At 38.8% G+C, this 23,460-nt stretch overlaps 1 protein-coding gene across 1 annotated transcript in view; it reads right to left on the bottom strand.

Annotated features, from left to right (window-relative positions):
* CSMD1 (CUB and Sushi multiple domains 1) overlaps positions 1 to 23,460 on the bottom strand; it is a 1,828,277-nt gene that overhangs the window by 244,444 nt on the left and 1,560,373 nt on the right. The window contains exon 26 of the mRNA XM_057537433.1: positions 15,895 to 16,097. Within this exon, the coding sequence (XP_057393416.1) occupies positions 15,895 to 16,097 (203 nt within the window). The remainder of the gene's footprint in view (positions 1 to 15,894; positions 16,098 to 23,460) is intronic.

A 23,460-nucleotide genomic window follows, 5' to 3' on the forward strand; every position in this document is an offset into this window, starting at 1 on the left:
ACGGGCTTAGCTGCTCTGCAGCATGTGGGATCTTCCCGGACCAGGGCTCGAATCCATGTCCCCTGAATTGGCAGGTGGATTCTTAACTACTGTGTCACCAGGGAAGCCCCTGCATGTTTTTTAAACATCATTTAAAAGTATATTTATCAACTGCGTTATTAGTTCATAGAAGTAAAGTTTGCTTAGTGTACATTTATTATCTTAAAACATCCTTTCATAACATAACCTCCACAGAGAGAATGCTTACCACGTATATGGAAAAACATATAAAGCGACACCAATACGCTCCATATCAGAAGCAGAGATATCTAATAGTCAGATCTTAACCTGCATATTAAGTTTTCATGTTCTTGAGTTAAGAAAATTGAATTAACTCTTTATGCACGTGGTCAGGTTATCATTTTCTCTGAAAAGTTGCTCTTTGGTGTTAGATCATGGCACTGAATAGGGAAATCTCCTTCTGGAGGGTCACTGACTGTATTTGACAAGATAGACATGAACCAGCCGTCAGAACTCTGTCATGTGTGCATCAGCGCTTCGGTGGCTGGAAAAGGTTTAGGAAACACACAGAAAAGAGGAACCTCAAGTCATCCAACAGGTGCTTCCACTCAATCCCAGACTCCAAATTAAAGAGAGGAGGTATGAATTCTACCAAGTTCCGCTTAATTCAGTCGACATTCCTCCTCTCCTTCCTGACAATGGCAAAGTGCTTCAGGAACTGGAGACATGGAGTTTTCTAAGATCTTCCGAGATCAAGAGCAGAGCTGCTGGCTGCTCAAATGCACATTGCACAAATCCCTGTCCTGGGCTTCAAAAGTAACACACAGTGCTGGGGAAAGAGCCTTGACACAAGTCTCATATCTTACACAAAAGTTCTTTCACAGTTGATCACATTTCAATACCAAAGGTAAAACTATAAAACTTTTAGAAAAACTTTTAGGAGAAAATCTTTGGGATTTAAGGCTAGGCAAGGACATGACAACAAGAGCATGTTCTATAAAAAGCAAAAATTAATAAACTTCATCAAAATTTAAAAAATTTTCTCCAAGAAAGACTTTGTTAATAGGATGAATAGACAAGCTAAAGACCAAGAGAAAAAGTTTAAAAGCCAAATATCTGACAAAGGACTAGTATCTAAAATATATTGAGAATGTTGAAGATGCAAAAAAATAAAATAAAATAAAAACATGAAAATACCCAACCAGAAAACAGGCAAAAGGCATGAAAAAGCATGTCACTGAAGAGAATGTACAGACGGCAAATAAGTATGTGAAAAGATGTTCAAAATCATTAGCCATTAGGGAAATGCAAAGAGATATCACTACGTACCTATTAGTGCAGCTAATAATATCACATATAGAGACAACATCAAATGATGGTGAGGACGCAGAGAAAAGGAATCACTTAGGCTTTGTTGGTGGTAATGTAAGATGGTACAGCCACTCTGGAAAATTATTTGGCCATTAAAATCTAAACATTCAACTGCCATTCAACCCAGAAATTACACTTCTGGGCATTTATCCCAGATAAATGAAAACTTATGTTCACACAAAAACTTGTACATGAATGTTTATGGCAGCTTTATTCATAATGGTCCCAAGCTAGAAGTAACCTAGATGTCCTTCAGTGGATGAATGACTAAACAAGCTGGTATATCCAGTCTATGGAATGCTACTCCACAACCCAAAGGAATAAACTGAGGGGACACACAACAGCCCCAGTGAATCTCCAAAGAACTATGCTGAGTGAAAAAAGGGAAACTACACCTTACAGGATTCCTTTCATGTAACATTGTTGGAATGGCAAAGTTATGTAAATGGAGAACAGATTAGAGGTTGCCAGGGTTAAGGATGGGGTGATGGCAGGAGGGAAGTGGGTGTGGCTATAAAAGGACAACCTGAGGGACCCTTTTGGTGATGGATGTTCTGCATATTGACTGATCATTGTTGATATTCTGGCTGTGATTTGTGCTCTAGTTTTTCAAGATGTTACCCCTGGGGGGGACTTCCTAAGGGTTCACGGGATCTCTCTGTTTTATTTCTCACAAGGGCATGTGAATTTACAAGTACTTCTAAAGAAAAAGTTTAATTATAAAGGTTTATATATATATGCACAAATATATGTCTAAGTTGCAGTATTCACTTGAATTGCATACAATGAATACAAATCATTTTATATTTTAAATTATTTTTTATTATATGAATGTATGTGTATACACGTTTAATTTCAAAATTCAAAGGAATGAAACAATATCAGGATTCAACACAGGAATCGTGTTATTTCTACATGTTCCTTCATGACAGAAAGCAACATGGGCTTCAGGATTGTGAAATTATGGATATATACTGGCAAATCTGAAGATGCACACTATATACTGTCACTCATTCCTGGGGAAAATGACTCTTTCTTTCGGAATAAAAAAATACTAAATCAAACGAAAAGTCCTTTCTCATGAACACAATTACTATTTACCAAGAGGCTTCATTAATGCTATTACTGTGGGCCAGAGGGAACAAATTAAAGGCCAAGATTTCTCAGACAGGAATGCTGAAGCCTCGGAAGGCGTGAAAGATTTTAGTTTGTCAGCGGAACCACAGGCATTAAAACACTTGTGCAGACAGAGAGAGTGATGTTAGTATACGAAAACATTAAATACCCTTTATGATCTGTTACTCAAGCATCCTCTGTAACAATGTTTCAAAAGTGGAACATTTGCTTTCATGGTCTTTGTACTGAATAAGCACTTAATAGCTATGAAAATATGTCATCATAGTAGACTATCAAACGTAAGTGTAAATTGAGTTCTACAATTAAAAAAAAACTTCAATATGTAACAAAATAAATCAATCACTTTGATTCTGCACAATAGGGAATGTGAATTCCATTAAAGCAAAAAAAGTTGAGTCCCATATTTCATGCTAATTAAATCAAAATATAATAATTCAAGAGCTATTTATATTGCAGCTATTAAACTAGACAATAAATCCCCTCATCCTACAGATTTTCATTTTCAAATTCAGGAGTCACTTATTTTTTTGTAATAATCGTCCTTATACTTTTTCTGTTGCTTATAGTAAGATCTGAGTCCTCTATCTGTATAACATTGGATTTTTTAAATTAACTTGTTTAAATTGTTTTAAATTAACTTTTAAAATGATTTCAAAGAGTCTCATAATCAATTATTGGAAAGAGAACATTAGTGGTATATAATACATGTCCAATTTAGGCAATTTCTGTAAGTCAAATAATTTTTCTATTTCTTGCAAATAAATGTTCTAATATTTGTTTGCTAGTTATAAAACTATATTTTTGAGATCTGCAAACCACATAGCTGTAAAAATTAGACCATGTAAGAGAATGCACTTGGAAAACTTTTAAAAGACATAAAAATATGACAGACTACTAGTGTTCACAACAGTACTTTAGTCACTTGTGTCAGTTAAGTTCCAAAGACTGCGCTGGGAACTAAGCTAACTTCCTCCTCTATAAAGGAATTGCAAATGCTCTGAGAAAAAATACTAATTAGCACTTCTATTTTCATCATGTCAAATATAGAATCTATGGGAAACCAAGTATGTCTGTTCCTGAAGATCTAAAAATACTTTAGACTTTAGAGTTATTTTAAAAACACTTTATATCTATTTAGTAACACAGATATTTACACTTTGAATGCATCATAAAATCCTATGTTTTGCATCCTCATAACAGTGAAGAATCCTTCATTCAGTTATCCAAAGAGATTTTAGTTTCTTTATATCTAAAGTCACAATCAAATGAAAACCTCACCCTCCACAGATCCTGTTCTAAACATCTATCCCATTAGTCACCACTGTTAAATTGATCCTCAGCTTTTAATAAGTATGAAAGATAAAAATCTGTGTTCTGACACAAGACAGACTTGAGGAGAGAAAAAGATGACTATCACATTTTTCATTAAACATTCTGCAAATCCACCTATTCTTTACTGATAATAAGTGCACGATTAACAATTTCAACATGTTACAGAAACCTCAGGTGGTTGCAGCCATGCAAGTATCTGGTATCATAACGTTAGTGTGATCAAGTGATAGTTAACCTGTTTACTATCTTTTCCTGCCTCTAAATCAAAACTGCACTATCTGCACGCCTTCCTGCCAAGCAAGTGTCAGGAGAATCTTACTTTTGTCAGTTTGAATTGAGTAGTGTGAAACAGGAGGCCAAAGAGTTGGGGAAATCTAATTTGAGAGCTGCAGACTGTGTCATTTATCACATAATACTTCCCTGGAGTCAATATATCTCTAGAACTGAGAATAAATAATAGCAGTCCCTTATATTTGGGAAAAATTGATAAATCAAAGTGCTTTTGTGTTCCTTACCTTTGAGAGCAGTCCTCATCAAAACTGTGGGTGGTAAAAAGTACAGTGCCCTAATTTAACCTAAGTCCATGAAAATTGTGCATATGCCTGTTTACAGAGCTGTTAAGATGGGGCTTAGCCCCAAGCCATGTTTTCTTTCATGGGTAGAAAAACAGTGCCTCTGTGATGCCTGTTCTAAAAATTATATAATATTACATGTGTATGCATATGTGCGTATACTTTTGAGAGTTTTCTGTTACAGGATTATGCAGTTTACTATAGTTTAAGTGAGTCTTACAATGCTTAAAATTATATACATAAAAATATAATATATTTTATATATAATACAATATATAATGTATATTATATACATATGTTGTATAGTATATTATAATATATTATATTATATATATGTATTTTTTCCACTTCCACTCTGATAGGATTGCTAAATCTGGACAGTTTATATTCTCTTTAATACTGCTAAATGCTTCCAAGCCTATTACTCAAATCTGCACCTCAAATTTTTTTTTTAATCACCTTAATGAGAACGTGAGTTATCTGGGGAGGACAAGTTCTTTTTTTTAAATTTATTTATTTAATTTATTTTTGGTTGCGTTGGGTCCTCATTGCTGCACTCAGGGTTTCTCTAGTTAAGGCAAGCAGGGGCTGTTCTTCATTGCGGCGCGCCGTCTTCTCACTGCGGTGGATTCTCTTGCTGTGGAGCACGGGCTCTAGGCGCACGGGCTTCAGTAGTTGTGGCACATGGGCTCAGTAGTTGTGGCTCACGGGCTCTAGAGCGCAGGCTCAGTAGTTGTGGCACACGGGCTTAGCTGCTCTGCGGCATGTGGGATCTTCCCAGACCAGGGCTCGAACCCATGTCCCCTGCATTGGCATGTGGATTCTTAACCACTGCGCCACCAGGGAAGTCCAAAGACAAGTTTTAAGTCACTTTTAAAATTCAATTCAACACACATCTACTGGGTGGTTGCCCTTGTAATTGGAACCATCCTAAAGACTGAATATTAGAGCAGAAATATTAAAAAAATAAATAATTTAGGAAATTCAGTCTCACTAGAACCAATAACCAAAAAAAAGAAATAAGCAGAAAATATCGACACATACACAAGAAACAAGGTAACAAAAGACAAAATACTTCTAAGTGTCAAAAGTGAGGCAGAGATAAATGCAGTAACTAGTGTAAAATATCTGACTTCTGAATACCAGGATATTCAGTAACAGCCAAAAAGTTATAAAATAACTAGTGGTGAACATTATACAGGGGGAAGTGTAAAAATGATATAAAATGGGTTCTTATTTATTCTTTGGGCTCAGAGAATCCTCCTACAAGGAGTGCTGTTTAACTGTCACTCGGGAAACGGACAGGAATAGCAGGCAGTGAAAAGGGGGACAGAGTCCTGGGCAGAAGGCACTGTGCAAGTGAAGGTCAGAAAACAGGAGACAAAAATCCTTAGAAGCCAGGTGGAGGGAGTGGGTGAGGCTGGGGAGGTACCCAGGAGCCCCACGTCAATCAGTCGGGGGTCATGTAACAGGACTTTATTCTCCAGTCAGAAACTGGAGAAGGACTTTTGAAGTGCGGGGCTTAGCGTGATGAGATTTGCTCTTGGCCAAGGTGGCTTTCCTCAAGTGCAGGTTTATACAGTCGCCCTCCTCTGAGCAGCCCTTAGACAGAGTCTGGTGTGGGCGAGACCCAGCAGATGTGGGCTTGTGCGATGAAGGGGAAATGCAAGGTAAGAGCAGCAACATGAGGTCTTGTTGGAGGCTGGGTCTGGATTGGATTGGATGTGGTGACGGGATAGATCCAGACATGCCAATTTTGACATGTCTGCAAGATGTCCAAACGAATTTATGTATTTAGCCCCTTAGAGCTTCACAAGACAGGTGTGAGCTCCAAATAGAGAGTTTTGAAGTGATGACCTTCTGGATCTTTGTCCACATCCAGGGAAGAAAGAACATTGCTCAGAGAGAGAGTGAATAGAGAGAGCAGATGACTTAAGACCAGGTCCCAAGGAAACCAGGAAGAGGAAGGTGAGACTGCAGGAGACAACAGAGGGACCAGCAAGGCGGGAAGGGTCTGAGGGACAGTCATGAAAATCCAGGGAAAATAATATTTCAACAAGGTGGAAAGTGTCAGATGCACTGAACTTCTGCAGGACGCCACCTACCAGAACCACGAAAAGGTGTGTGTTGATTGAGACTCATGGCTTATTTTTGACCGTGACAAGAGCAGTGAAACCGAGGTGATGGGGGCAGAAACAAACCAGGGGGCTGCAGGATGATTTGGAGGTGAGGAAACACACACAGCAGGCCCAAAACATGTTCTAGATGAAGGAGAAAAACAGGATGCTCAAAAGTGGCAAAGGGTTGTTGTATGTATTTATCTTAAATTGTGATTTGAGCGTCTGTATACAAGGAGTGAGGAGTCAGAGGCAAGGATGAAAATGAAAGAAGACGAGGACACACCGGGCAAGGTCCCAGCAGCCGGAGGCGTATCCATGATAGGACCAGCCTTGCTTGGGAGAAGGCGTGACTATCCCAAGCTAACAGGAGTGAAGAAACAGAATGATGTCTGCTGGAGGAAGTGGAAGGAAATCCTTCTGACAGGTTTATCTTTGTGAATGAAGACTCCAGATCATCCACTGCCCCGAAGAGGAGACGAGGAAAGGGGCGAAGGTTTGAAAATGAGGTGAATGGGACCCAGAGTTCCCTGGCAAAATAAGTGACTGTAGCTCAGCCGCATGAGGGTGGGGGTCCCACAGTCACTGGGAAGAAGCTCTTGGTTTACGCGTCTCCTTCTCACCAGAGGATGCTGGGCAGACGCCATGCAGGAAGTCCACGGGCCAGGGAACTTAGCACGCGGTAAGAGACTTGATTTTAAGGATAAAATGGCTGCAGACAGAAAAGAAGTATCGGGAATTTAGGAGGAACCAATAGAAGGGAGAACAGCGACAGCCTAGACGCCCCAGTAAGTACTAAGAACCGACACAGGCGGGGAAGTGAAGATGGAAAGACCAGCTGTGGGAACAGAGCAGCACGCTCCAGTTCAACTTTGCCGACTGAAGGTGAAGCAGGATGCAGTGCGTCTTCCCAAGAGTGGCTGGTGGAGTGGAGTGGAGACCGCAGGGTGTAAAGCAGGAGCTGAAGACCTCAGAGGTGGGCGTCACCCAAGGGAAGGTGGAGGACACATCCAGGAGCTGCAGGGAAGCAGACCAGGGTCCTCACCAGGTGGGCCGTCCAGAGGAGGCAGACAGAGACAAGGAGATTCTAGGTGAATGGCATATGTTTCCCCATAACTTTTAGGAAGAGCAGGCAACGTCTGCCTTAGTAGCACTGGATCCCCGACCCCAGCACTGATGAGGAGCACAGCAGGAAGGGGTTCAATACTGGTTGGTGAATAAATAAAGTAATACACGAATGGATGAATGAGTGGTTAGTTCATTAATTCCTAACTATTACACCAATGTGTTCACACACATTATGAGGACAAGGGCAATCTGGACAGGGTGTGGTCAGATGCTTATCTCAATATTTGTCACAGTGATTCAAATTTTCTATGTTCTCCTCACTGACTCAACTTATTTCTGCATGACACGCTTTTAAAGACATTGTGATAATTCAGTCTGTAAAATGTAGGAGCATTCCCTTCTCATTCAAGCAAGGTAGCATAACTCTGCCTACTGCACTGTGTTGACTGGCAGTTACATCCGAGGTCCTGGGGGCGGGGGGCCATGCTGGGACTCCCCACAGAAATCACTGCTGCCTGAGGAATGATTTATGAGCTTTCAATAGGAGTAAGATTTAGATTAGCAGAAAGGTACGTACAGATGATCCTCCCACTAGTAGTTTTATAGAAAAGGGTTGATATCTCTTTCACAGTAAGTATTAGATACATCCTCAAGGAAAGGGAACCCTTTGTGCACTGTTGGCGGGAATGCTAACTGGTGCAGCCACTGTGGTTTGAGGTTCCTCAAAAAATTAAAAATAGAGCTACCATATGATCCAGCAATCTCACTTCTGCACATAAGATCAAAGGGAATGAAAACAGGATCTCAAAAAGATACCCGCACTCCCATGTCCACTGCAGCACTATTTACAATAGCCAAGATATGGAAACAACCTAAGTGTCTATCTACAGATGAATGGATAAAGAAGATGCAGTACATGCACACACACACACACACACACACACACACACACACACACACACTGGACTGTTATTCACCCATGAAAGAGAAGGAAATCCTGCCATTTGTTACAACATGGATGGACCTTGAGGACATTATGCTATGTGGGATGTCAGGAAGAGAAAGACAAATACTGTATGATAGCACATATGTGGAATCTGAAAAAGCTGAATTCATAGAATCAGACAGTAGAATGGTGATTATCAGGGGCTGGGGGGTGGGGGTGAATGGGGAGATGTTGGTCAAAGGGTACAAACCTCCAGTTACAAGATGAATAAGTTCTGGGGGTCTAACACACAGCATGGCGACTACAGTTAAGAACACTGCATTATATACCTGAAAGTTGCTAAGATAGTAGCTCTTCAGTGTTCTTACCACCAAAAAGCAGTGGTAATTATGTGACGTGATGTGGTGTGAACTACAGTGGTGATCATTTTTTAGCCTCTAAATGTATCAAATCAACCTGCTGTACACCTTAAACTTACACATTGCTATGTATCAATTATTTTATTATTTTTTAAAATTGAGGTATAGTTGATTTACAGTATTATTGAATATATTAGTTTCAGGTGTACAACACAGTGATTCAATATTTTTATAGATTATACTCCACCTAACATTGTTACAAAACAATGGCTTTATTTCCCTGTGCTGTACATATCTTTGTGGCTTATCTATGTTATATATAATTGTTTGTACCTCTTAACCCCCTACCCTCTCTTGCCCTTCCCCACTTCCCTCTCCCCACTGGTAACCACTAGTTTGTTCTCTCTACTCGTGAGTCTGTCCCTGTTTTTTTTTTATTTTTTTATATTCACTAGTTTGCTTTATTTCTTAGATTCCACATATGCAATAAGTCAGTTATATTTCAATAAAACTGGAGGGGAAAAAAGATACGTCCCCAAGAATAGGGAAGATGCCATTTATGTGTCCTGTTTTTCTCTGTTCCTCTTGTTATCAATCTTGTTAGTATTAGACAAAGCCAACCACAGCTAAAACCCCAACACTCTGTGGAATCCAGGATTTAGAATTTAAACTAAATTCTAAATAAGCCAGCATCTTAGTCTCAATAATTCAACACACACCAGTTCTACCCCTGTTATGAGCTGGGTGCGGGTAATCAAAGGTGGATAAAACTCTTTGGCCTCTCTGGGTGTGAGTGGCCAATGATAAGAACATACGATCAGTTTTCCACCAGCCCCACAAGGGGAGTCCCAAGAGAGCAGCGGGTGAGCCATCTAGCTGCACCTGCTGTGTCCTGTCTCTGTGCAGCAACTTGGTACAGGAGCCCCCGGGGCTCTATGGCCGGTTCTCTCCTATAAACAATCGCACTCTGCTCGGCAACTGGCAGCCCCAAGGGTCTCTCTTGTTTTGAACAACAAATGATTTTTTTTAATGAAAATGTACCTATTAAATTATCCTTCAATAAAGTAAATTAGGAAGGGATGTTATGTAGCTGCTAAGTTAGGACCATTATTTACAGGGAAATCAATCTCATGGAATCTGAGGATGCAAGATCGCCCTGGAGCCGTTCTCCCTAGAGTGGGAGAGCTGAAGAGTTCGGACCACTAGAGGCTCAGCTGAAGTTTATTTAACCCCTAGAGTAAAGGTCAGTTTTGTGAGCCGAACTCCATTTTCTTGCATTTTATGCATGATTAAATAGTAATTAAACTTTAATGAAAAGTGTTAGGCTGATTACAATTAACATAATTGCACTAGTCAGTTCTTATTCTCATGTTTTACATGCTGTGCGGAGCTGGCAGGACAATGGACCTTGAATGGGGTTTGAATATCTTGTGAGCACCAACAGTTCATTTTTCTAGTGGAGAAAATGTCTTACACAAAGGGAAGGTAAACACACCCATAAGGAAGGCTGTGGTGTGCAGCTGCTCCCTCAGTGGCCATTAAGCCTGCACACAGACACACAGCACTGAGGCTAAGAATCACTATCCCCGCACCCCAGCAAGCAGTTGTTCTTCTCCCAAGATTATTATAAAGCAGGGAAAGAACGATCATTTTTTTAATAAAATAAGGAAATTTAATCAAATAATAGATTAAACTATGTTCATTTAAATTAAAACATGGGTATTAATCTTTATAAAGTGAAAATAGTCTGCTTGGTTTCCAACTGGTATCAAAACATTAAGGAAGGATAAATAAATGTATAAAGAATTATAAAACTTAAAAGGTCAACAAAGATGCATACATGTTATTAAATCTGTCTAATGCGTTTTTTTACCAGTGAAAACACAGTCTATACTGGCCACTACTTCTGATAATAAACATCATATAAAGACCATTAACACTGGACAGAAACTAACTCAGAAGTGAAAGAATCTTTATTATTAAAGGCTTTTCTATTAACATTTTTGAATGAAGCTGAAATCAGTAATGAAACATCCTTTTTGGTACATGACATAGTGTTTGTCACACAATCAAAATCATCCTAATATTTTCAAGATTTGCGTCGTTGGAAAGTTTTCAAGCATATTTGATTAGAAAACAAGTTTTAGCCACTGACTGTATGTCATGTTCTAGACATTCTGCCCTCCAGGAACGTAGTCTAGTAGACTGCAAGTAGGATGCTCACACACGATGGGATAAACACTGTATCAGAAATATGAGCACTGAATTTGGGCACTGTAGGTGACAATGCCATTAATTCTGCTAAAGGGGTCTAAAAAGATGGTGTGTCCACATGTGGATTCATTAAGCAAGCAAAGAGAAAACAGCCAAGAGCAGTGTGTAAAATGAACATATACCAAATATGTGCATACAAATACATACACGCCTCTTGCTTGCGTGTATGTTACAGGGGGGTTGACAGGGTGGAGGGCAGTAATTAAGGATGAAAACTGAAAATGTAGAGTTTTGCATAAGTTTGCATACAAGCTTTTATATCCTTTATTTTGGCAACGGGGAGAATCAGAACTCTCTCTGGCTGAGATGGGAAGACAGTGGAGAGTTCTCACCAGAGCAAGGTGCCTCATTAAGACCCATCCTGGTTCCTCTGATCAGGTAAGATCGTAAATGGACAAGAGCGGGGAGACGAAGCCAGTCTGTAAGCCATGGAAGCTCAGTCCAGGGTGGAAGAACTCAGATCAAGGTAGTAGGGGTACAGGGGGAGAGATGTGGGATTTTGAATATGGACCCTACTGAATTTGATGCTGGATTATATGTGGGGTGGAAGATAAAGGGGCGACTCAGAATGCAGCTGACATTCACCGAGATGGGAAAGCTTGAAGGAAACCAGGTTTGAGAAAGGAGAGGATTGGAAATGTGGTCACGTTTCACGTGTTATGTCCTCTGCTTTCTATCCCCACACCAAGTTGGAGGGAGACCTCGGGTACTCAGGGGAGAGGTCTTGGGAGGCTGACCGATGGAACCCGAGGAGTCAGTACTGATGGAGAGAAAGAGACATGAGGATGGGCCCTACTGGAATCCAACCTTTACAGCTTGGGGAAGGAAAGATGAGAACCAGAAAAAAGACTATAATGGAGTGGCCACTGGAAGAAGGAGGACCAAGAGGGGATGGGGAGATGGAAGGCAGTTAAAGAAGGTGTTCTAATAATAGAGAAATTGTCAAAATTAAAAAGCCACAACCAGGTATGGATTAAGTGACTGAGAGGGAGGGTGACATTGATGTTAAATCCTTACACTTTAACTTTATTGAGAAAAGTTTGATTATTCAAGTGTCTCTAGGAAAACGAATGTTCAAATAAGGGTTTTCCCTCCAATAACTGAGTTACACCTACAATGCGAAGTTCACATAGTATTGGCATACTATCAAGTTAAAATGGTTTACCAAGAAAACTAATTTAATACTATTGAATACATGTCATTTTTGCTTTGCAATAAAGGTCATACTCAAAGTATCAATTATTTGAGGAAAATATTGAAGTTCCATTATTTTTTATTTTATTTTGAAATCATAGATAAGCGCTAATACTTCAAATTCTAACATTAGCTTGTCTTAGGAATGGCAGCACAATCTAACTTACACATAAAGTACCTCTTTTTTTAAAGTCCCAGGATCATAAAGACAAATAAATGGGCTTTTCCTGCCTTCCACTTATAGAAGAGCAGCAAGGCTTCTTGAGCTGGAGGGATAGGCTCTTTTGCCATGTTTCAAGGAGATTCAAGCCTTTGGTTTAGAAAGACTCTAGCCTGATTTAGTCTCATGGCTGGATTCTACAGTGGGGAAAGGATGGCTCAGAATTGCAGGAGTGGAGAGTGGCACACTGGTCATGGGTGTAGGGAGGTTGACCAGATATCCCAGCTTGCCATTGCTGAAGGGGGTTCCTGGGACATAGGAATGTCAGTTTCACAGGCTTGACAATGTTCCTTTGGGAATTGTGTCATTTAGGATCCAACACAAAACATATGACACACTTCCCATAGATCATTTGAGAGGGTTTCTTTACAAATGTTGGGTTTGGAGAAGCCCAGGTAGAAGTGTGGTCACTGGGAGTTGGTTACAGAAACCTGGAAAGGGACATGTATGGATACGGCTTCTTGAGAAAAATAGTGAGCGTTGGCTGAGGGACTCTGATAGGGAGGTGTCACACGCCGACACTGCTCTCCTCCCTGCACCTCTCATCTCCTGCCCGAGCGCCCCACTGGAGGAACCCAGGCAGAGGGCACAGAACATAGTCCACGCATGTCCACCACTAGGATCAGAGTAGACTGAGAAACGGTGGACAGCAGATCTAAAAAGGCAAAGGGAAAATACATGATGCAAGTGGAAAGGTGCTTAGAATTTGGTGCAATATCTTCAATTCACAAATAAAGCAATAAAGAAAGAGACAGGTCAGTTTCAGATCTCTAGAGGTCAAGATAGAAACCCAAATTTTCAGCATCACAATTCAGGCCAAGTTTTTCTAAATTATGCCAAGCAAAGTTTTTATATCTTGTTTTTTCCTTCCCATAGAGTTTTAAAGACCATGCAGAAACCCATTCATACAAAAGCCTCAGAGTCAACATTTCATTTTCAAATGGTATTTCCCAGAGTGTATACCAAATGCTATGTTAAACCATATGAAAATGCTAACATTCAACCATTTTTATCTGCAAAAATGACAATTCCATATGGTTCAAACTAGAACACTTGGAAAGCCAAGTTAAAAAAATTAAGCAAGTTTCATTTCTGTAGGAACTTTAATGGGCGTGTTCATGTTTATCACTTCCTAAGCATCAATATGTCAATTAAGTATATTATTTGTATAATTATAAATATAGAACATAAATGCCTATGCTCTCAAATAACTATAATAAAGGATTCTCCTTTGTCTTTAACCCAAACTAGGAAGATGTCTTTTGAAAGAGAAAATCACGAGGAATATAGAAAAATAAGTGGCTTCTTGGTTCCACATGAATTTTAAAAAGGGAAGATTTTAAAAGGCCAGGAACAAAACAACATACTCTTACCATATAATCCAGCAATCACACTCTTTGGTATTTACGCAAAGAAATTAAAAACTTATGTCTACACAAAAACCTACGTGCAAATGTTTATAGCAGCTTTATTCATAATTGCCAAAAGTTGGAAGCAACCAATATGTCCTTCAGTAGGTGATGGATAAATAAACAGTGATACATCCAGACAACAGAATACTATTCAGCACTAAAAAGAAATGAGCTATCAAGCTGTGAAAAGACACGGAAGAACCTTAAATGCATGTGACTAAGTGAAAGAAGCCAACCTGAAAAGGCTACAGACTGTATGATTCCAACTATATGACACTCTGGAAAAGGCAAAACTATGGAGACAGATAAAAGATCTGTGGTTGCCGAAGGGTTGGGATGGGGGAGGAATAAATAGGTAAAGCATAGAGGATTTTTAGGGCAGTGAAACTGCTTTGTATGATACTACAATGAAGGACACATGACGTTACACATTTGTCCAAACCCACAGAATGTACAGCACCAAGAGTGAACCCCAGTGTAAACCGTGGACTCTGGGTGGTGACACGTCAGTGTAAGTTCATCAGTTGTAACAAATGTACCATCTGGCAGGGGTGATGATAACAGAGATGGCTGTGTATGTCGGGGGAAGTGGGAGTTATATTGGAAATCTCTGTACCTTCCTCTCAAATTTGCTGTGAACCTAAAACTGCTCTAAAGAATAAATTCTATTTAAAAAAAAGAAAAAGAAAAAGAAACCAAGGCCAGGAGAGTATAGAATGGGTAGGAAAGGAAAACAAACATAACCTCATAATGGTACCAACTTTTTCATTTTGCCAAACAAGGACATTACATCACACATCTTTCACCTACTCTCACCACCATTTCTAAAGATGGAGGCCATTTTTATCTCATAAAAAAGAGCAAAAATGATATAACCTTGGAATAAAAAACATTTTTTCCCAAGGCAGGATAGCAGAAGCAAACTTACCTTGATATTTTTGCCATAAACCAGTGAAAATTTTACCACGTAGAGATTCTATTCCATGAACACATGTTCACAAACTACTGCCTCAAAGCACAGCGAACCAGAGGTAAGAAACTGTGCAGACTTTAACCTTAATTTTATTACCAACCTCTTAAAGCATCAAATTGACCTAAGTCCATTTACTCATGTAAATCCTAAATATGGCTCACCGGTGACCTGCCCAGAGATAAACTGAGCCAGAATATGTTTATGTGCAAATTCCGCTAGTTTTACGATGACGGCTGACCCTGGGCGCTACCACATTATATGACACCTCTACACGGTGCAATTTGAAGGGTTCGCAAAGACGGAACTGCCACAAAATATCTCCACCCCTTCCTTCTCAGGAAACTGTTCCTTAAAAATGGGCTAGACAGTGAAGGTGGGAACCATCTTCAAGAGGTAACAGCTTCAAAGTGCAAATGTGGTGCCCACTAAATCCTGCAGAGATTACTATCCTACATAAGCTACTTGAAACATCAGCCCTGAGGAGGGACAAATGCAGGGCCCTTCTATTCAGGGAAGCTGAGAGCAGACAACTGAAGCGCCTGGAGACATCAAGACTTCCTGGCACCGACCACGGAGTGAGGGAGCCTGGCGCTGGTGCTGGGTGTGGCGGGGAGCACCAAAGATAAACCTGACCTCCTGGTAGAGACCCGCATCTGTCCTGGGCCCAAGTTTAAATATTGACTGATTAACTCAAACCTTTAAAGTAAGGTTTTTTTTCCCTCATAACTAAGGAGGGCCACTGTCTATCCCCATCTGAGAATGAACAGAATTTCCCAAGACAAACCGTTCTCTTGATGGGTGTTTTCAAAATTGTGTATTTTGCTCAACAAAAGGTACACCCTTGTCCAGGGAACCTTAAGACACAGATGCGGATCTGTCTCCCGTGTCCAGATCATGAAGAAGGGGGCCGTGCACCTACTTGAGAACTGGATGGAGAAGCCAGACTTGCTGATGAAGAAGTCGCTGTCGAACTGCAGCGTGAGCGAGTGGAAGGTGCTGTGGATGTCCTCGGGCAGTGCCGAGCCGCTCCACTCCTTCAGCAGGATGGCGCTGTCCACCGGCCCGTCCCACACCTTCAGGATGTCATGGGCCAGCTCCGTGTCAAACACGATGAAGTGCAGGCTGCAAGGAGAGCACAGCCGGTACGGTGACTGAAAGGACCCTCCTGCCCAGTGAGGACACCCCAGCACCAAACCTGGGTACACACCAGCCCGTTTCACCCACACCAAACCGCACCCCAATGCGCCTTGCCTTGTCTGACGGTTATGGATGAGCCTGGATCCTCACAGAAGTGGATTCACTCGTGCACATCAGAAAACAGAAGCACCTACTTCTGTCTGTGATGGATACAGTGAGACCACGGAGTTCTATGCTGAGCTGTGTGTTTAAGGATGAAACCAGGCCTTTTGAGACTGTCAGCTCTTTTTACCATTCAAAGCTTTCTCGGGCACACAAATCAAAGACAGGTCTGATACAGCTTTGTTTTAAGCTAACAGACGTCGGATGTTAATGCGTGTGGTATCAGTGTTGTTCCTGAAATGCCCCACTAGGTGGCAGCATCCTTGCCAGGACAGAAACGCTGGCAGAGATGATGTTTACAGCAGGAGGATATTGTGTACCTGTATCTGAATGATCTCAGCTTATGTTGTGTTTGTTTCTATATATTTTATTTTCGGAAAAAATACATTATTTGAAATACCAACACAAAGGCAGAAATGTGTAGTATAAACTCCTTTCTTCATAACATTTTAACATACTTCTATCACATTTACAAATATCAAAGCAACTTAAAATCTCTACGTCAGAGGAAGCTCTCTTTCAGTGATGGCAGCAGACCTGTAATTCTTTTTATGGCAATTCAGACAGATAAAACAGTTTAATATCAACAAAAATCTGTATGTGCTGAATGCTTTCATTCATTGTTTTTTACTCACTGCTTAATGCACAAAATTGTAAGAGAGAAAAATCATAATAAATAACATACGAAAAATGGTACACAAATCCCAATTATTTACTTTGTGCATATTATATACTCAAGGAAAATATCTATCTCACCCTGCATAAATATAAAATGTAGTATATTTTAAAATGTTTGATTTAAAATATTTTTAATATAGAGGAAAGTACATAATGTAGCAGACACTTAGATACCTACCACCACCAATGTTAACATTTTGCCTTATTTGCTTCAGATCTTTTTAAAAAATAAAATTTTACAGACCCAGTCCTACTCCCCTGCCTCTCCACTTATGCATTTGTTTTTCCTCTCACCCCACATTCTGAAATCGTGATGGTCTCTTCTCATTTTTTATAATTTTCACATGCATATGTAGTATACCTATCTCCAAACAATATACAGTACTATTTTGTGTGTTTAACAGTAATTACATACTAGATGTCATTTTGGCATGTATGTGCTTGTATTATTTTCAAGTTGTTTTTTATATTCAGCATAAGGTGAAATTCCTCTAAACTGAAAGATGTAGATTTTGTTAACTCGCTTTAGAAGCATGAGGAAATGCTTCATTTGTCTGGTCCTCTAACAAAAGATAGTTTCTGCATTTTATTATGACAAATGGTGCTCATCCTAGGGTCTCTCTAGGCGCAAGAAGAGAAATGACCAAGTTGTTCTAGCATGTGACTGTAACTCCTTACAGTCTCACAATAAAGTACAAATGGCTCTGTGTTGTCACATCTTCACCAATACCTGATAACATCAGACTTTAATAGTTGTAAAAAGAGAAAATTTGATGGTCGTGGAAAGGTATCATGTTTAAATCACATCTCGCTGAGTATTCATGAGGTTGAACATCCTTTTGTGAGTCTAAGGCAACCCCCTTTCAATATAGTTCAGCCATTCAACAAACACTTACTGAGCACCGACTGTGAACCAGGCACTCTTCTAGGAATTTTGGATACATCAGTGAACTAAATGAAGAACCTGCCTTCATGGAGCTTACATGGTTGGTAATGGGGGAGATGAGCAAGAAACAGCAACCATAAAAAATAAGTAAAGAAGACTGCATTTTAGTAAGTGGTAAATGCTACTGAGGAAAGAAAAAAGCAGAGCAGAGTAAGAAGCACTGGTCATGCCAGGATCGGAGGATGGGGGGAGATTTAGGTATTATATGGGGTTGTTGGTTAACCCATGTTGGTGAGGAGAGGTTTGAGCAGAGACTTGAAGGAGATGGAGGGGTTGCTATATTTGGTGTGAGGGGAGAGTGAAGCCCAGCAAAAGCCCAACACAGAGGGCATGGTTTCAGCATTTGAGACCATCCAGGCACCAATTTAACCAGAGCAGAGAGAGGGCCTGATAAGGAAACTGAGGCCAGAGAAATAATGGGTGTAGTGGATGGGGAGGGGGAAAGTGGGGGGCAGATGGGCAACACATAGGGTTTTGTAGGTTGTTCTGAAGATTTTGGCTTTCACCCTGGGTGACAGACCAATGCAGTGTTTTTGGTGAAGAAGTTATCCCACCTGTGATTTAAAAAAATTGCTCTGCAGTTGTGTTGGCAACAGGCTATAGAGGGCAAGGCAGAATCAAGAATCAGATGGCTGTTGCTCAGAGGAGCTGGACAGGGGAGGTATTGAGAGGTTGTCAGATTCTGGGCACGGTTTGAAGGTGGGGAAAACAGGACTGGGTGAGCCATGTATGATTAAGAGAGGATGCAAGGTCACTCGAAGGTTTTTGCCTAAGAAACGAGAAAGGTGGAGAAGTCACGGGCTGAGGTGAGAAAGGGTGCAGGTGGAAAGGTCTGTGGGGTGGGAAGACCAGAGATTATGATTTGGGCCTGTAAGTTCAAGATGCCTACTGGACATTGAGTAGAGACTTGAGCAGACAGCTGTTCATGTGAATCTGGAGCTTCGAAGAGAACTCTGAAAGGAAATAATAAACCTGTGTCTTCGGAAATAAATGGTCTTAAGCCATGGGACTACATGAGATCATCAAAGGTCTTAGGTGGAGAATAGGACCATGGACTCTGAATTATCTGATCACATATGATTGCCCACTTTTGTAATGCATTCATCTCTTTTATTACTATTTATATATTGTATTATATTCTTGTGGAAGGATTTTGTTACGTACCCTTTATCATTTTAAGAAAAAACCCCTGCGACTTACTACGCTAGGAAGGTTTTTGTTTTATCTCTTTATGTTGTTGATCACGAACATGTATTCAATTCTATTAAACTACTTTTTCTATACCTGTTTAGATGATCATACAGGTCATTTTTCAATATATAAAATGGGAGTAATTGCAGAGTTCAGCTCTTAATTTTTATTTCCTGTCCTTTACTTGTTCTTGTGATATGAAGGTTATTTTAGCCTCATTAAATGAATCAGATCATTTCCATTTTTTTTCTTTTGGCTGGAAGGTTTTTCCTATATATTGGTATAATATAATCTATTATTTTCTTAAATTTTCTAAAAGTAATCCTTATTGTAGGGGTATATTTCAATTCCATTTCTAATGTCAATTATTTGGGCCTCCTGTATTTTATCATAATATGTCAGTTATTTTTCTACCAATGATACCTTTTCAAGAATCAGTTTGTGGGTTTGGTAATTCTCTATATTATTTCTTCCATTAATTTCTTTTACTGTATTTGTTGTTTTTCAACTACACTTCTTTGAATTTACTCTGATAGCATTTTTCAAATTCCATTAGCTGGAGCTTAACTTGTTGATTTTCAAGTGACCTTCTTTTTCTAATATGTGCATTTAAGGCTATAAATTTCACACTAAGCTGTTAATCATGTGTCTTTTATTTTCAAAATTGAGCATGTGTTTTCTTTCTTGCTACAGATTTCTATTTCTATTCCATTTTGGTCATGGTGTGGAGTATAAAAGTGATTCTGTCTGTTTTATTGTTTTCACTGATTAGTTTGTTCCTAGTTTGTGATCACGTTTGCACATGTTCCATGTTTACTTGAACAGAATGTGCAGTTTCTAGTTGAAGGCTGTATGTCTTTTTAAAATAAGCTTAGTAATTGCATGGTTCAAATCCTCTGTAAACTTACTAATTTGTTACCTGTGTGATTTATGAGTTATAAAGAGTTAAAAGAGGCGTGCTGTGCAATTTCCAATGTCTCCATATAATTTATTTATTTTGTTTGCATTAAGCTATATTCTTAGCTGGATAAAAGTTCCTCTTAACTGTCACATATGTCTGGTGAATATATATCCCTAAACCAATAGTAGTATTTTGTGTGTTAACAGTAATTGCATAATAGGTACACTTACAAGGGAATGACAGGTAGTTTGAATACAGATTCCAGGTTGACAGTTATTTTCCTTTAGTACTTCAAATACCTCTTTCTTTTGGTCTGTATTGTTAAGAAGTTTTCTATCAGGCTAGCTAATATATATCTTCCTTTTTTTTAGCAGTTTCTTGGATCTTTTCTCCACCTTTGGTGTTCCTTTGGGCTTACTAGAATGTGTCTAGGCATGCACTGACCTTTACTAATGCTACTCGAGACACATTAGGCTTATTAAATGCAAAATTCACATCATCCAGCAATTCTAGAGACTTAGGGGATGCAGAGAACTACTGCTTGTTGTAACCATCACTGTAGAGTTATTTTACTTTTATACTGTGTGTATGGAGTAGTTGATAAAAATATAAACTAATGAAGAAAGAAAGAAAAAAGGAAATTAATTTAAGTGATAACTATACATATAAATCTATGGCAGTATATTTTAAACTAGGCATAAAATGGTTTTCTAGAAAATAGAAATTACTAAAATTGACTCAAGGAAACCAATATAGACAAACATACAGAAATATACATCTTATATTTATCCAAATATTTTGAAATTGGTGATAAACTGAAAACAGGACAAATGTCCAACAACAAAAGAATTAAAAGTTCAGTAAATATTGATACGTAGAAAGTCCATAAAAGTACTGCTAAGTGAAAAAAATGTATAAAACACTATGATTTTTACTTGTCTTGCATAAATAATTTCATTTATTAATTCCAATAATTTCCTATAGTTTTTTTTTTAATATTTATTTATTTATTTATTTATTTATTTATTTATTTATGGCTGTGTTGGGTCTTCGTTTCTGTGCGAGGGCTTTCTCTAGTTGTGGCAAGCGGGGGCCACTCTTCATCGCGGTGCGCGGGCCTCTCACTATCGTGGCCTCTTTTGTTGCGGAGCACAGGCTCCAGATGCGCAGGCTCAGTAATTGTGGCTCACGGGCCTAGTTGCTCCGTGGCATGTGGGATCCTCCCAGACCAGGGCTCGAACCCGTGTCCCCTGCATTGGCAGGCGGATTCTCAACCACTGCGCCACCAGGGAAGCCCCTATAGTTTTTTTTGAATCTTATATCTTTAGGTGGTAGAATTTAATATTTTTTCCATTATGGAGTTTTAAAAATATAATTCACATACATTTATTGAAATAAAAAATAATTAAAAGTTTAGTCTCTGAGATTGGGACCAGGACAATGAGATTCACTATTACCACTTCTAATCATTATTCTGGTGACTGTAGTCAGTGCAACAAGGCAAGAAAAAGCCAAAAGATTTGACAAAAAAGGAAACCAATCTTTTATTAATGTAGATAACATGATAGTTCACATAGAAAAAAACTTAAAACCTAAGAACTCAGAATTAATAAGTGAATTTATTTATACAAGATAAATATAAAAATATAATTTATTTTCACAAAACAGTCACAAATAGAAAATGAAATAAAAATACTATTTACATTATCATCAAAAAGTGTGCTATAGCTAGGGATAATTCTAGCAAAAGATGTACAGGAGTTCCTCACAGAAAACTATCATTATTGAGACAAATTATATAAGAGCTACATAAATGGGACAATATACTATATCAGAGATCAGAAAATTCAGAATTGGAAATGATGTCAGGTTTCTCTAAGCTGATCTATTGATATAATGTGATTCCAGTTGAAACCCTAGCAACTTCCTTGTAGAAAGTAACAAGTGTTTTTAAAACTCATATGGGAAATGCAACGGGTCAAGAATAGCCATGGCAATCTATATGAAAAAGAACAAAGCTGGAGGAATACAGTACCAGATATCAGTACTTATTAAGTAATTCAGTGATTAAGATAGAAAGGTATTGCACTAGATGGACAAATAGATCAATGTAACGAAGTTCAGAAACAGGCCTATAATTATATAATTATAATTATCTGGTTTATAACAAAGGTTGCACTGCAGTTAATGGAGAAAGACTGACTTTCCAACAAATGGTCAATTGAACTGCACTATGGACAAAAGATTCCTTGCATCATCCTCATACCTTACACAAAAGTTAATTCCAGATGAAATGAAAACATAAATGTGGAAGATAAAATAGATCTTCTACAAAAAAAACTTAAGCTAATATTTTTTATAACTTTGGAGAGGCAGGATTTCTTAAACTGGACACAAAAACACTAAGGAAACGAAACAAAAATATTTGATATAACTTAATTTAAATACAGATAAGAAATACACTAACCATAAAAGAAAAATGAGCCAAAATGAATTTGAGTCATTGAAATTGAAAACCTGTCTTTACCAAAAGACATCATTATGAGACCAAAAGACCACTGAGTATAAGAATATAGCTGGTGAATATATAATCAACAAAAGATTGCATTCAGATGTATAAAAACTATATACTAATCAAAAAGTAAAAGCTAGGCATTCCAGTGCAAAAAGAAATGGGCAAAAAACTTCAACTGACATTTATAAAAAAGGATAGTCAAGAGACCAATAAACATATAAAAAAGTGATGGCCTTGATCAGTCACCAAGGAAAAGCAAATTAAAACGACTACACACTAGAATGGCTAAAATGAAAGACAGTCAATGCTTAGTGCAGGGGAAGGTGAGGTACCTGGGAGTGACCTACACTGTGATGGGAGTGGCGCTGGTTTAACCACTTCGGGAAATCGTTTGACAGTATCTACCATAGCTGAGTGCAGGTGTACACCTGAGAGAAGAACATGCACACATCCACCAAATAATACATGAAAGCATATCCAACACGTCATTTGCAATAACCTCAAACTGGGTAAAAACAATTCACACGTCCATCAACACTCAGAATAAATAAGTAAATCATGGTGTATTCATGCAATGGAATAATTTACCTGTATCAGTGGCAGTGAAGGTTGAGGAAATCAAGACACAAAACTAATCACACTGTATAATTCGGTTTTTATAAAGTTCAAATTAGGATAGTGATTATCCATCTGAAGTTAGGATAGTGATTATCCTTAAGAATGGATCGTTTAAATGGAGTTCAAAGGGCACAATCTGGTTGTGCCCTGGTTGATCTGGTTGCTGGTAACAAGGAGTATTTTTATAAACAAGCTGTATACTTATCATTTGGATAGTCTTATGTGCCTATGTTATATGTTAATGAGAAGCTTACATAGACAAACAAAAAAAGATTCACCCTGATGCTGTAAGTTTTGCCATTTGGGAAATACCTTGCAAATTCAACAACAACAAAAA

This window comes from Balaenoptera acutorostrata, chromosome 21 (assembly GCF_949987535.1).
Source record: "Balaenoptera acutorostrata chromosome 21, mBalAcu1.1, whole genome shotgun sequence".
Lineage (NCBI taxonomy): Eukaryota > Metazoa > Chordata > Mammalia > Artiodactyla > Balaenopteridae > Balaenoptera > Balaenoptera acutorostrata.